This window comes from Ambystoma mexicanum, chromosome 9 (genome assembly GCF_040938575.1).
Source record: "Ambystoma mexicanum isolate Mex_15411 chromosome 9, UKY_AmexF1_1, whole genome shotgun sequence".
Classification (NCBI taxonomy): Eukaryota; Metazoa; Chordata; class Amphibia; order Caudata; family Ambystomatidae; genus Ambystoma; species Ambystoma mexicanum.
Genome location: NC_090931.1, coordinates 1,495,065,933 through 1,495,081,245, shown reverse-complemented (window position 1 = coordinate 1,495,081,245; position 15,313 = coordinate 1,495,065,933). Strand labels below are relative to the sequence as shown.

General features: G+C 46.7%; 1 protein-coding gene across 1 annotated transcript in view; it reads right to left on the bottom strand.

The window, feature by feature from the left end:
* The window catches only part of LOC138489291 (zinc finger protein 551-like), a 37,170-nt gene extending 23,663 nt beyond the window's left edge, over positions 1-13,507 (bottom strand). The window contains exon 1 of the mRNA XM_069616992.1: positions 13,366-13,507. Within this exon, the coding sequence (XP_069473093.1) occupies positions 13,366-13,389 (24 nt within the window). The 5' untranslated portion in view covers positions 13,390-13,507. The remainder of the gene's footprint in view (positions 1-13,365) is intronic.
* Positions 13,508-15,313: the final 1,806 nt, after the last annotated feature.

The following is a 15,313-nucleotide window of genomic DNA, read 5'->3' as shown; positions in this document are numbered from 1 at the left end:
CGTTTAATGGACGAAAACTCGGGTAAGGTCCATAGGAAATTTTTCTAAAATCGAGCTAATTAGGCTTAAAAAAACATGGCCGACCCGTAGGGACAATAACATTTTTTACCGGATCATGCCTTTAACAGTGAGTGTAATGATTCCTTTGCACATCCTCAGTGACCGTTAAATTCAGGCACGTCAACTCCAGAGCAGTGAGGGTCCCTCAAGTGAGCTTCTCGGAGCAGCCAGCAGAGAGGGTCTCTCAAGCCAGACAAGTGCCAGGGAACCTCCCTTGATGCAGTAACAACAAGGTGCTGAAACCTGATTCCCTTACGCTCTGCCCATAGTGAACAATTCCATTTCAATTTTAAGGGGTCACTGGAAAGATGCTGGCGACCTCAAATCCGGTCTGGTGACTAGTTTTGGAGGTGTGTGGAGCGCATGGAAATCCTGAGGGCTTGCTGTGACGGAGCGTTGTTGGCAGCAAAACTGTCACTAGGGGACATGTGCAAGAGTGAGAAAGTATAGGCAGGGTTCGATAGCTCAGTGGGTTAAGTGCTAGCATCATATATGGGGTGATAACAGCTACTTACCTCGGTCCGGGGCACGGGACAGTCGGTGCATCATGACGGGTGTGTTTCTAAAGCGACTTGCCGCGTGCTTGACATGTGTCATGCGCTGTGACGTCACAGGATGTCATGTGGCTGCATTCTCGTTTGGGTAAGCAGCCCGAAATCCATGTCCATTGTGTTTTAAAAAATCCGATTTTAAAATGTGAAGCATTAATTGTGCATTCAAAATTGATTTTACTTTTTGTAGCCACCAAAATTAAATACTGAATGCACATAAAAATATTGCAGCCTTCTAATAATTTGCTGCTTTGGCCAAGGCCTAGTCGGCCTTAGTGTAAATACGCCACTGTGTCTATGGTCCCCATGTCTTTCTCACACTCCATGAGCTGCCCCCAGCACCAGCAGTGCAAAGTGGGGGGGCAGCAGGGGAAGGCATAACGGAAATATATACTACAGCAAAAAAAGAGAGTTAACCACACCCCAAGGGGAAACAAGTGCACCACCAACCAATACCCCCTGACCATCGCCATAAGAATTCCCTAACAGAATCATGGCTCCTGTGCAGTCAAATGCAGTGTGGTTTGTGGCAGCACCAGAGCCAAAGCTTTCACAAACAGCCAGAATCACAGCTCCTGTGTGGTCAAATGCAGTGTAGTCTGTGGCAGCACCAGAGCCACAGCTTTCACAAACAGCCAGAATCACAGCTCCTGTGTGGTCACATGCAGTGTGGTCTGTGGGGCAGCACCAGAGCCAAAGCTTTCATAAACAGCCAGAATCCCAGCTCCTGTGCGGTCAAATGCAGTGTGGCCTGTGGCAGCACCAGAACCAAAGCTTTCACAAACAGCCAGGACCACAGCTCCTGTGCAGTCAAATGCAGTGTGGTTGTGGCAGCACCAGAGGCAAAGCTTTCACAAACAGCCAGAATCACAGCTCCTGTGCAGTCAAATGCAGTGTGGCCGTGGCAGCACCAGAGCCAAAGCTTTCACAAACAGCCAGGATCACAGCTCCTGCACTGTCAAATACAGCGTGGCCTGTGGCAGCGCCAGCGCCAAAGCTTTCACAAACAGTCAGGATCACAGCTCATGTGCGGTCAAATGCAGTGTGGCTGTGGCAGCACCAGAGCCAAAGCCAAAGCTTGCACAAGCAGCCAGAATCACAGCTCCGGTGTGGTCACATGCAGTGTGGTCTGTGGGGCAGCACCAAAGCCAAAGCTTTCACAAACAGCCAGAATCACAGCTCCTGTGTGGTCAAATTCAGTGTGGCCTGGGCAGCACCAGAGCCAAAGACTTCATAAACAGCCAGAATCACAGCTCCTGTGTGGTCAAATGCAGTGTGGCCTGTGGCAGCACCAAAGCCAACGCTTTCACAAACAGCCAGAATCATAGCTCCTGTGCGGTCAAATGCAGTGTGGCCGGTGGCAGCACCAAAGCCAACGCTTTCTCAAACAGCCAGAATCATGGCTCCTGCACTGTCAGGGAAGCTATTGTATGTAGCCGGGGTGCTAGGCTTTTCCTGCTTCCCTCAGTTCTTATAGGACACGAGGGAGGTAGAGAAAATGCTGGAAGCCTTGCCCGTGACATCACAGCTATTAATAATGAATTCCATAATCCTCTGCTGTGATATTACAGCAGGACGATAAGGCACTGAGAAAGGGAGAAATTGCCATTGCTATGCAAAACACTGTTATAATAATTATGTCTTGGGCAGATGGTGTGCTGAATGTGTGTTCTCTCCCCTCTGCTACCACTCATGTTAAACTGTGTACATCCTGATACATTCATTAAACCACAAGTAGATTTTACACAAGTGCTGGTTCTCCTGCTAACTCCAGCCCACCAGGCTGGTAATAGGCAATGCTTGTTTTGTAAAGTCTGAAGCTCTCGCGTGTAAGCGAGAGCTTCAGGCTTTAGAAAAAAGCCTTGCCTTGTCATTGTGTCGCCGACCTCGCTGCATCTTTAATGAAAGGGGTGTGTGGTGGGGGGTCAGCGACACAATCAAAAGGCAAGGTTTTTTTTTGTAAAGCCTGAAGATGTTCCATGCAAGCGAGAATGTCAGGCTTTAGACACAAAAAAAGGCAAGCTTTTCATTGCTTCTCCGACCACCTGCCAGGTAACCCTTTCTTTAGAGATGCAGGGATCATCACTTTAGTGAGAGTGTGATGATTCCCACATCTCCAGTGAAAGGGGAGCCTGGCAGGGGGTTAGCACTGCAATTAAAAGACAAGGCAACACTTACCTGACCTGATTGGTGCCTGTTAGGCCACGGTCACTGCCCTTTTGCACATTGGGGCTGGTGCTCTTATGGGGCATGGCCTAACAGGCAGCATTTAGGTGAGGTAAGTGTTGCCTCCTACTTGAGGCAGCGACCCCCTGCTAGGCCACACCCCTTAATAGCCCTGGCTCAAGTTTTTAGGCCACTTATAACACTGCAAACAGCTTCCAATAGCTACTTTTGGCTCCCCAGGCCAGTTGGTGCCTTAGAAACATACATATATGACATTATAAGAATTCTAAAATACTGAAAGTTAAAGAGGAATTGGGGCACATCTAGTCCACATTTAAACATAATGAATCATACAGGATGGTTAAAGTGTGCATCTCATGTGGAAGTGAGATTTGTGGTGCACTGGGTACTCGCCCCTGACTTCGCAGCAGTAGCTCCTGCTACTGGGTTATGCCCGACACCCAGGAGCTAATTTTAGCTCCTGCTCATTGAATCTTAACATCCTCTAGCCTCGTGGGTGCAGGAGCCCCCCCCATCACCAGCACCTGCTGCAGGAGCAGCGCGATCACCACCAGCTTCAGCAAATCTAGGCCGGAGGGCCTCACTCACTTCTGTGAAAAAAAAGGAAATAATTGGAAATTGACCTGGATGCAATCCGGCACTTCCCGGCAAGTGAGGAGCCGCACTCCAGCATTGTGCAGCTCCCTGACTTGAGTTGGTACCCCCACCTGCTGTATTTGTTCCACAGGACGGTGCACATCCAAGGATTCCGGCGGAGTAAAGGCACTTTACAAGTGGCCGACACAGCCGCAAGAAGCATCCAAAGGAGCATATAGCTACCAAAGCCTTCTGATTGGCTGCTGCTGCCTACTTACAGCAATCTGGTTCACAGGCAGGCAGAAGGCCGGCCCCTCGCACCCAAGGCCCTGTTACCAAGGCTCCTGTCTGAGACTGAAACATAACATCCTCCAGCCTCGTGGGTGCAGGAGCCCCGTCCCCCATCACCAGCGCCCACTGCTGGAGCAGCGTGAACACCACCACCTTCAGCAAATCTAGCCCGGAGGGCCTCACATGTTTCCATGAGAAACAGGAACTAATTAATACATTCGGAAATCGACCTGGATGCAATCCAGCACTTCCCGGCAAGTGAAGAGCCGCACTCCAGCACTGTGCAGCTCCCTGACTTCAGTTGGTGCCCCCACCTGCTGCCTTTGTTCCACCCGACGGTGCCCATCCAAGGATTCCAGCCGAGTAACGGCACTTTACAAATGGCTGACATGGCCACAACAATGCATCTGAAGGAGCATAGAGCTACCAAAGCCTTCCAATTGGCTGCTGCTGCCTACTAACACCAATCAGGTTCACCAGCAGGCAGAAGGCCAGCCCCTCCCACCCAAGGCTCCGTTACCAAGGCTCCTGGCTGAGCCTGTCCGAGACAGGACGAGCCCAGCCCATGACCAAAACTGCACACAACGTGCTTCACTCTGTCCTCACACTGTTGCAGGATCCAAATTTGTTGGAAGGGCCCTGAAAATCTTGAGTAATGTGCTCTGCGTTCTCCGTCTGGACTGGAAGGCGAAGCCAACCTCAAGAGAGGTCAAGGACTTTGTGACTCCGTAGAAGCACCCTCTCTTTTTACACTAGCATATTGTATGTAAGCCTAATCCCTATTACTTACCTTGCTACATTTACACTAACGTAGTACTGGCCAAACGCCCAGGCACCTTCCTCACACTAGCATGGCCATGCTCCTGCAACACCTAGAATTTCCCCTATGCCATCACCCCACTATTTGACAGAAAAATAAAGTTCCCGTGTTTGGGAACTCCCGTCCTCTGCACTCTATTAAAGGCTCATATAAGAGTCATAGTCATTTAAGAAATGTGTGGTAGATAGTTTTTTACTTTCTTTTTGACAAAGAAAGGGATTTTGACATTTCTTTTGAATAAGCAATGTTAAATATGAACATACACATACAAGTTGTAATGCATATCCAAAGAACTTAGATTACACAAATAGTTGCATCAGTCTTGATTCATTTATTGTTGGCCCAACGTGTTTCGTGAGAATTCACTTCTTCAGGGCCAAATTACAATTTATTATTCTTATTCATATCTGCAAGGAGAATTTTTCAAAAAAATATATATATACCCATTAGAATGCAATTGTATTGACTCATACAATATTTCAAAAAGCAACATGAAGTATATGCTGAATAAAATATCTTTTTCTAGTCAACAACAAAATTTATGGCCAAATGGTCCTATGTTTTTACATTGTTGTACACACCGTCATCTTGTTATCTAAAAAATGACAAATATATCACAAATGCCAGTCTATTACCTGACAGCTTCATAATTTGCAGTTTCAAAAAGAACATTCTTAATAGACCCTAGTTCTCTACATTGTGCAATACATCCTGACAGCTCAACAATTATTTTAGGTATTTCTAAATTTAATGACACAATATCTGCTTACCCAGGTTCCCCAAGGGGTTTTCCAAAAGTGAAGCTACTGGAGATGATTTCCCATAGTTATGGCTCATTAAGTTCAGGCAGGTGCAAGGATTAAATATCCCTAAATGGATGGATGAAAAAGTTCAGGATAAATCAAAGAATCCAGATGCCATGAAGATCATCAATTACCCAAAGGTAAAATGCAGATATAAGCTCTCAGAAGAGTAGCTATCTGCCGTTAAGATGTCCAAGAAATGTAAGGATGCCCAAGAAGTCGAGGATGCTTCTAGTCCGTTATAGTACTCAAAAAAGCAGAAGAATTCATAAGGGACCGCAACGTCAAGAGTCACCTATATCAAATACAAATGACTAGTGTCAAGTTTAACCGAGATAAATATCAAGGGCAAGGTAGAATGGTAGTCTCTCAAGAAACGTACTTGGTTTTAGCAAGAGCGTACGCGCCTTAGTCCCCGTCCGTACTCCGAGCCGCTTCCTGGATGAGGTCAACAGGAATGCACCGCCTTAAGTACTGTTGGGTAACATCATTACGTTGATAAGTATCAGCGTTAGCGTGTGATGATGCGCTTGGACGTCACAGTGTAAGCACTGTGACCTCATTATGTGCATGCGCACCATGCGGTGTTACGAAAGCAAGTGTTTTTATTTTAAAAGTGGATCCGCATTAGCACGTGATGATGCGCTTAGACGTCACAGTGTAAACACTGTGACATCATGATGCGCATGCGCACCATGCGATGTTCGCAAAACAAGTGTTTTAAAAGGAAGATATAGGATGATAACACACCTTCTGATGTCCATGCAGAATGGCCTCCTGAGTGGTATTCAGGAAGATAATGAGAAAACTGACAAATATGTGGGCTGCCAAAATGCAGCAACCTTTCGGCGTTTACATCTGCAAGTGTTATTTTTGTTCAAAGAAAATATAGTACATTTTAAATACACTGGAGGCTGTACACTCCAAATGGTGTATATGAAAAATAGCTTCCTATGTGGTCAATGTTTATCAAAAAAAGAATGCATAATGATATGTGGGCTGCCATACTGCAGCGATCTTTATATATACAAGTAATGACTTGTGGCATATTGAATAAGAACAGATAAATCCATAGATTCAATAAGGTGTATGGATGAAGTGTCATAGCCAGATGTGATATAGGAGCCTCATAGAATATAATGGACGGTGGTCTCTTTATTTGGTATGTGGGGGATCCCTGCTGCGTTTTGAGATCCTAGCAAGCATTTCTTAGGGCAAATCATTTAATGGATACTCTCCATGTGTCACAGGAATGATACAAAAGAACACTTTTTCATGAAGTATTACCCTTCATTTCCATATATGTTATGCAACTAAAGAACTCAATATGACACATCAATGATTCACAAATGTTCACCTCCATCCGTAGGACCAGCTCCCACTTAAATCTCCATCCATGGGACCAGCTCCCACTTACATCTCCATCCATGGGACCAACTCCCACTTACATCTCCATCCATGGGACCAGCTCCCACTTACATCTCCATCATGGGACCAGCTCCCACTTACATCTCCATCCATGGGACCAGCTCCCACTTACATCTCCATCCATGGGACCAGCTCCCAGTTACATCTCCATCCATGGGTCCAGCTCCCACTTAAATGTCCATCCATGGGACCAGCTCCCACTTACATCTCCATCCATGGGACCAGCTCCCACTTACATCTGCATCCATGGGACCAGTTCCCACTTACATCTCTATCCATGGAGCAAGCGCCGACTTACATGTCCATCCATGGAACAAGCTCCCATTTACATCTGCATCCATGGAGACAGCTCCCACTTACATCTCCATCCACGGGACCAGCTCCCACCTACATCTCCATCCACAGGACCAGCACCCACTTACATCTACATGCATGGGATCAGCTCCTGTTTACATCTCCATCCATGGGACCCGCTCCCACGTACATCTCCATCCATGGGAATAGCTCCCACTTACATCTACATCCATGTAACCAGCTCCCACCTACATCTCCATCCACAGGACCAGCTCCCACTTACATCTCCATCCATGGAACCAGTTCCCACTTACATCTACATCCATGAGGACCAGCTCCCACTTGCATATACATCCATGGTACCAGTACCCACCTACAACTCCACCATGGAACCAGCTGCCACTTACATCTCCATCCATCGAGCCAGCTCCCACTTAAATCTCCATCCACAGGCCAAGCTCCCACTAACATCCCATCCATAGGACCAGCTCCCACTTCCATCTCCATCCACAGGACCAGCACCCACTTACATCTACATGCATGGGACCAGCTCCCGCTTACATCTCCATCCATGGGACCCGCTCCCATGTACATCTCCATCCATGGGCACAGCTCCCACTTACATCTCCATCCATGGGACCAGCTCCCACCTACATCTCCATCCATGTAACCAGCTCCCACCTACATCTCCATCCACAGGACCAGCACCCACTTACATCTACATGCATGGGACCAGCTCCCGCTTACATCTCTATCCATGGGACCCGCTCCCACGTACATCTCCATCCATGGGCACAGCTCCCACCTACATCTCCATCCATGTAACCACCTCCCACCTACATCTCCATCTACAGGACCAGCACCCACTTACATCTCCATTTATAAGGCCAGCTCCCACTTACATCTCCATCCATGGGACCAGCTCCCACTTCCATCTCCATCCATGGGACCAGCTCCCACTTACATCTCCATCCATGGAACCAGCTGCCACTTACATCTCCATATTGCTCACAACTGTTCACTTTTCCAAGGTCTCCTTGATTCTAATCCCGTGATCTCTGTGGTGCCTTTGACACTATCTGCCATCGTACCCTCCTACACACACCCTCTCTAACATGGTCATCCGCTCACTGCCCAGCAGTGGATCTATTCAGACCTAAATGACTGGTCCTTCCACGCCATCCCTCTCTCAGTGGGTGTGTGACACAGGAACCTGGTATTAGCTCACTTCTCTTCACACTGTACACCTCCTCCCTCCACAAACCAATCTCTTCTTTTCACTTCTCAAACCAGGTATCCTACTCACCAACACCCAGACCTTTCACCCTTTCGCATTATTCACCTCTGAGCGATGCATCCCTATATATAAAACTGTCACTGGGTGGCACTCCAGTACCGAATGCTCAAGAGATATAAAACCAAAAGGTGTCTCACAGCTTGCAGCCCCCCACAACCCCAATATCTTTTCTCTCCAAACTCCTCACCACAGGCCCCAAGGCTCACAAGTTTGGGGTCCTCTTTGAGAATGAGCCAAAGCTTTAATAATGCATTACCTCTACAGTGGCGGCCGCCAGGAGCATCCCACTGAACAGATGCCAAATCCGAACCCACCTGACCTATCACTCTAATAAAACCATAATTCCCACTCTTGTTCTCATGACATTTGATGACTGATTTAGCCTTCCTCTAGGCCTTTCTTACTACTATGTTGCCACTCAACAGGATACCAAACTTTGGACTTGCACTATTAAAACCCTGCATGTTCCTTTCCTACTGCTACCCACAACCTTCATGCAGGATGGTTCCGCTACTCACAGCCTTCATGCAGGATGGCTCTGCTACCCACCACCTTCATGCAGGGTGGCTCTGCTAACGACTGTGTTCATGCAGAACGGCTCTGTCACTCTGTGCGAGATATTTGCGTTGTTAGGTGCATATTTGCTAGATTCACCCCCATTGCTGCTGACAGGACGACAGCCAGAGAACACTGTCTTGGAGGATTGAGGGTTGTAGCATCACCGGCAGTCACATGGTAGACACAGTGATGCACACAAGAGTCAGCTGACCTGTGCCAATGTAGACCCATTCAGCACGCCAATAAAGTTAGTTACCTGTGAACACAGACATGTGTGGACGTGTCTTTCTTTGGCATTTCGCATCCTGCCCTAGGCGCCCCACCGGATGTCAGGACGCTACAGGGGAGATTTTGTGTGGTTAATGGTAATATGAGAACAGCAGCACCCCCATAGGAGGGGAGCAGCCTAGTATTTGAAGGCATACATGGTGATTGTGGTTGCCCTGCAGGAAAGCTAGCATTACACGGAAGATGCATTGTCCGTATGGAGGATATGAAGGGGACGCGGATAGGCTCCACCCGCTTGGGAAGTGCTGGGGTTATAAGAGACCTTGTAAGTCGACAGAGCACCTGGCTATAGGCTCGCTAAATGTGCCTGTATGACCCATTATTTGTTAATTATTAGTGTCTTTGCATACTGTAATAAATGTGATATTTTATCCGCACTGGCAACCAGTGTCCCACACGCAAAATTAAGCATTGCCTTACATCACATCCCATTCCCGGAAGTAAGTACATTTTGAAAGACAAAATGGTGTGTATGTTTCGTAAAAGGTGATACTAAAACATAATTAAATCATTTTATTGAGTTGCCATTAATAAATATAAAAAAGAAGCAGTTCAAAATATTAATTAATTATGCTCAATTCCAGTAAATATAGTAGCATTATTAAAATCTAGAATAACCAGATCTATTATTTTCTGATATTAGATGTTTGAAATATATTCTGATGATTCTTGTTAATTATGATGATAGCTACCTGGTGTATTTTAATAATATATAGATGATTTCTCTTCCTAAATCAATTATAAATATATATGCTTTGATGGATTGCAATTAATTGTGTATATATGTTGCCATTTTTCTTTTTGTAATCTGTGTGAGGTTTGATGAAAACCAAAACAAACACAAAAATATTTTCTGATATGAGAATTTCACTCTAAGATGCACCGTCCTGCACACTCCCATTGTACTGTAAATACCCATCTTAGAATGGGTAATGGGGCAAATAGCACTGAGGGATCCTCGCCATTTTACATAAAAAATAAATAGCATTTCGAGAACATATGAATGACTACAGAGGTTTAGCTTTGACAAGTATATCTGTGATATAAGGGTTGTATGCTTGAGCCACTAACTACATGCTGTACCGCCATGTGTCAGAAGCGGCCGTCTACTGGCAATGCAGCTTGACGCCAGAGGTGTGATGCCTGTAGGGTCCCTTCTTCGAGCACAACCGTTTTCAGCTTTGTCGGCTTGGCAGCCGCGTTGGTGTTCATCTCTTTTCTACAGCACTGTTGCTGCTTCTCCCCGGGGCTAACCAAGGCCTGCCGGGCTCTCGTGGTTCCCTGCTGGTTGGTGGTGGTTGCTTATTGGCTCTCTGCAGCTGGTCCCTGTTTTTTCTCCTGCTCCTTTCCTACGACCTCAATTTTGGACTGTGACAGGCTACAGATCAACGGGGTCAGAGCTCTGTGCTCAGAGCTCATGGACGCTGCTGGGAGGGAGGTAAATTATGGTGGGGTGTAGCGAGGTGATAAGCTGACACATTGATACATTGCCTTGTAGGGGGCAAGGAGGCAGGGGGGCCATTGTTTTTTTTGCCTTGGGCAGGCCCCTATTTCATCCCCCATCACTGTGTGGGCATTGGTGGGCCCTGGTGGGGAGTCCAGTTTCGGACCAAAGTATTCAGACCTGTGTGGATTTGTGACTATAAAAAATGCCTTTTACTAGAGTGCATGCTCTCAATAAGTTGTCCAAACCTGCTTTTGAGATATCACCACAGCCTAATTCCCCCAGTTATGGGGTAAGAAAGGGGTACACGTTTCTATGAGGCCTGGTACTCCTTTGGAGTCCCCAGCCCTTGTGTGAGTAGAAGTCGGCTGCCGAAGTCATAGCACTGAGTGCCCGGAGGAGACAACGACTTCAGGGCAAGATGAGTCGAATTTCCGATAATGAAGATGATGATGATGCTGACCCAGGTTCAAATTGGGGTATTGCCGCTATGGTACAGAGCTGGTGAAGCAGGCAACGACTAATCAGGCTGCCCATCTGTGTCACACTGGGGAAACGTCAACGGGAAATGGAGCTGGCAGTTCGGATAGTTCAGTGTCCTCTTTGACATTGGCAAGGCAGTCTCCTATGAAAATGATGGACGACGTGATATCGGAAGCTTTGGTGCAGTCCTCCTTGGTTAAGAGGTGGCTGGACGATGAATTAGCGAATACAGGGAGATGGCAGCGTATTAAGGAATCTCAATGCATGTTACAGAATCTGGCTCCTGGGGAGACTCACTGGATACAAGTTTCCCTCGGGTACATATCCTGAGGGCGGAAAAGTCCTGTCAAACAGACCAGAGTTATGACAAGGTTAACCAACATTGCCAACCAGATCTAAATTAAACCTGTGACCTGGAAACACTTATCAGGGAAACTGTTGAAACCGTGGTCCATCGGGCAGTACAAGCCTGTCCCGTCCTCTGAACAGTGGTAGACCGTCCCATGGTGTTATATCATCATCTTTAAAGATTGCTGAGTCTGTGGCTAGCTCTAACATTATACCTTACGCTTCAATATCAAAGAATATTCACATCAGAAAGTCCCAAATGCAGAAGATTTCCGAGCCGACCCTAAGGGGGTGTATTATGGACCTGAGGAACATTATACTTGCCAACGTTGATAAGCCTAGGGACCTCGAGACAAGGGAGGTGCTCAGAAATAAATTCCTGGCTTGGCTTCATCAAAGAGGGGGAGAAAGTTGTATCAGAACATAGGACACGAGAGTCCTCCGTAGGGTGCACATTAATAATTGGGGTTATATGGGCACTACAGATTGTATTGTTATAGGATGCGGTCAAAGTAACGTATCATTGATTTAGAGCCGATGTTAACACCTGTGTAACATGTCAACCCATACCAAGCACAGAATTATTCTGAACTGATATCCTGTTTCATTTGTAGGAATCATGGCCCTTCTTTGTGGGTTTTAACCTTTGGTTGTTCGGTGTATTTTATGTTATGTGTTATTGTATGTTTTGTCAGCACACTGAGCCCTATGGGCGTGTTGTGCTTATAGAAGAAATATATACAAATACATAAGCCAAAATGGACTTAATGCACATTTCATTTTTCACAAGGATTACCTATACATGTAGGAGTTTGTAGCCCTGAGCCATATACTCTCATTCAGACAGCCTCAGAGTTTGGCTTTGATGACAGTTGCAAGTAACATCTGCTACTCTGTTGGGGTAGTCATCCTTCTCCTCATGTTTCTTCCCCCATGTAAAGAGGGCCTTGCTATGTTTGGGAGACCCACAGAATTTTAGAAGAGGATAGGCCGGGTCTCAGGCTATTGATGTGTGTGCAATTTGTGGATCTGTACATGCACAGAAACCCTCAGAGAATGATACACTTAAAATGATAGAGAATACACAAACAGTGAATGCGTTACAATACTGCTAGACAATAGACGCTCATGTTCTGGTATTATTGGTAATGTTAAACTTACTTTAGTAGAACCCTAGGCAAGTACCAAGTACAAGAGGGATCAAGGAGCGACACATATGAGGGTCACAGTGTAGCCAGCAGAGAAGCGTGGCATGTGCAGTGCTCTGCAAAACACCCCACCCATCGCCTTGGTGCTGCTCTGCAGAATGCCTGAGGGAGTGGTTGTCAGACAGTGCATGCATTGTCATTATTCAAGCCATTATTAAAGGCAATAGCAGAGGCTGGGAGACAGCCTTTTTTTCCTGGAGACTCGCCTGAGTTGCAGGAGACTATGGTGCTATCATCCCTCCCTATTAATCCCTAACTTCACCTTTCTTTACTGGGGATTTTAAGTACGTATCTATAATGCCCTTTGCCCCCAGGTTTTCCACTTGTATTTTCCACGTCTGCCGCCCTCATCATGTCCTGCTCACTATTCTCTGCCCTTGTAAAGTTCCCTGTTAGGCCATTGGTCCACTCAGCAACCTTATAACTTATGCACAGTGTTTCTGATAGAATCACTCAGCTTCCTCTCCAATAAATACAATTATACGTGCTGCACACCTGGAAAAAGGACCCCTTTAGCCAGTGCATTGTATCTAGACAATAGCACGCTGCATACTGAGAATTCTAACACTTAAAGGGCCATATTTAACGGGACACGTGAAACTAAAACTCCCATAATACAATACATTGTTAGCTAAAATGCCAGGGATGGCTGAAGATGAGCCCCATGACATGGGTCCAGTTGGCAGCAATGACTCCTGTCCCAAATAAATAACCCAGGAGGCACCTCACCTCATCTGGCTCTTGCCCAGCCATTTCTCTCCAGTGATCTGGGATGGTCTCCTCTCCACTGATCTTGGATGGATTTCTGCTTCGAGATCCTGAATGAACCCACTAAGGAAGAGAGGAAGGTCCTCGATGGCTGGGTGATGTGTAAGGTCCCAGGACTGCACTGAGGCTGCGCAGAACTGGAGATACTAATCACCAAGAACAAGAGACACTACTCTCCTGAGCATACGCAGAGATGCCCACTAGTGTACCTCCAGCAAGTGCGTGTTAATTGGTTTCTAGAGCCCTCCACGCCCCTTTGTCCTCTCAGGAACCACTTTGAGAAAGAGTGAGAGTAATCTCATTGGCCAGATATCAGTTAAATGCCGCTTTTAGAAGCTGGCTATTGGTCACCTCATACTGGGCACATGTGTCTAGTGTCTACCATCTCTTCTTAAATGCCATCTTTAATGAGCTGGAACATCAGGGAACAGTCCTGGAATTAACCTCCCAATTCTTGGGTTCTGCCAATCTCAAGTATTCTTATTAGACTGATTCCTGGTTCACGTAAGATTTGTAGGCGTCATTTTACTGAGAAGTAGCCTTGAATTACTTGCGCACATATTTCATCCTCTTCTTCCTGAGGAACACAAGTTGTCTCAAGTGTGCATAGAACACATCCAACATCTCTTCTTCTTCCTGCTTGGCATCTCACAAGAGAAAACATTCATAGTCCACATTAACCATTAGACTGAATTAGTTACTCAGGCCCACTTTCGCAGCTTGATATGAGTTGTTGTGGGTTCAAATGTCTTGAAGATCCAGTGCACAGCAGGACATGCTGAATACGAAAGGGGGGGTGATTCTTACCACTATCATTCATCTCTTCCGTGGCATAAAAATACATCACTCGGCGCTCAACCCATACAGCCCATTTTGGCCCTTGCCTGGGTGGTGCACCCAGAATGTCAAACTCCATCAAAGGGGCCAAAGAGCGCTGTTATCTGGGTACCATAGCTTTGCCAGCAGCACCCCCTTCATCGTCATCCATCTCGACACACTATGCTCTTGTAGTGCTGCACGATCGCCACATTCTTCGTAGACACACAGTGGGCGTTAACCAATTAAGGGTAATGACCCGGAGACTAACGAGTTTGTGGTGTGTGACCAGCGAGGCTCTCCTTTAGGAATTGCTCGGGTATCCTGAGTTTTTCTTTCCTTTTTCCTTTCATACAACCCCTGCAAGGCACACAAGCACTCCCTTGAGGAGCCACAACCTCAGAGCAGTCACAGAGATCTGCCCTGTCTGAGCGCAGTACAAGGAGTCTTATTGTACAAAGCATCTAGGATGCAAGGCTGTAATGGCATGCCTCCAGATCTGAATCCATAGCTCTCAACTCACACGCTTTTGGCGGGTGTCACCCGCCTTGTAAACAGCTGACTCACCCGCCAAGCCAACTTCACGGCCATTCGTTTCAATGGGCCTCTCACCCGCCAAAAATAAAATCGGGTGTTTTCACCCGCCTTTGCGACATAAAAGGTTGAGAGCTATGTCTGAATCAGACACCGCTGGGCTTTGGGCTCGTCGTGTGTGTGTGTCACCCGGCCTCAGTACCTCAGCAGGTGACAGAAGTCTTCCCCCTCATCGCCAATGTTGCATAAACATGGGGGTCTGTGGTTCACAGCCCCAGGCACATGTCTCTGCGCAATAATATAAGGGGTCAAAAAAGACACTGGAAACCGATGTGTTTCAGTATCAGCATCTGCTCATGCTCTAACTGGCACACGTCACGTGATGCCCTTTTATATTATGAACACCCTGACGTACGAGGACATTCTTTTAAAGCCATGTACAGTGATTTAAGGGACCTTTTACAGGCCAGTCGTTGGTCGGCTCACATTGGGTATTGTTGTTTGCTTTCTCTCCTTAAATACTATGGATCTCATTTTCCAAAAGTTATGATATGGCATG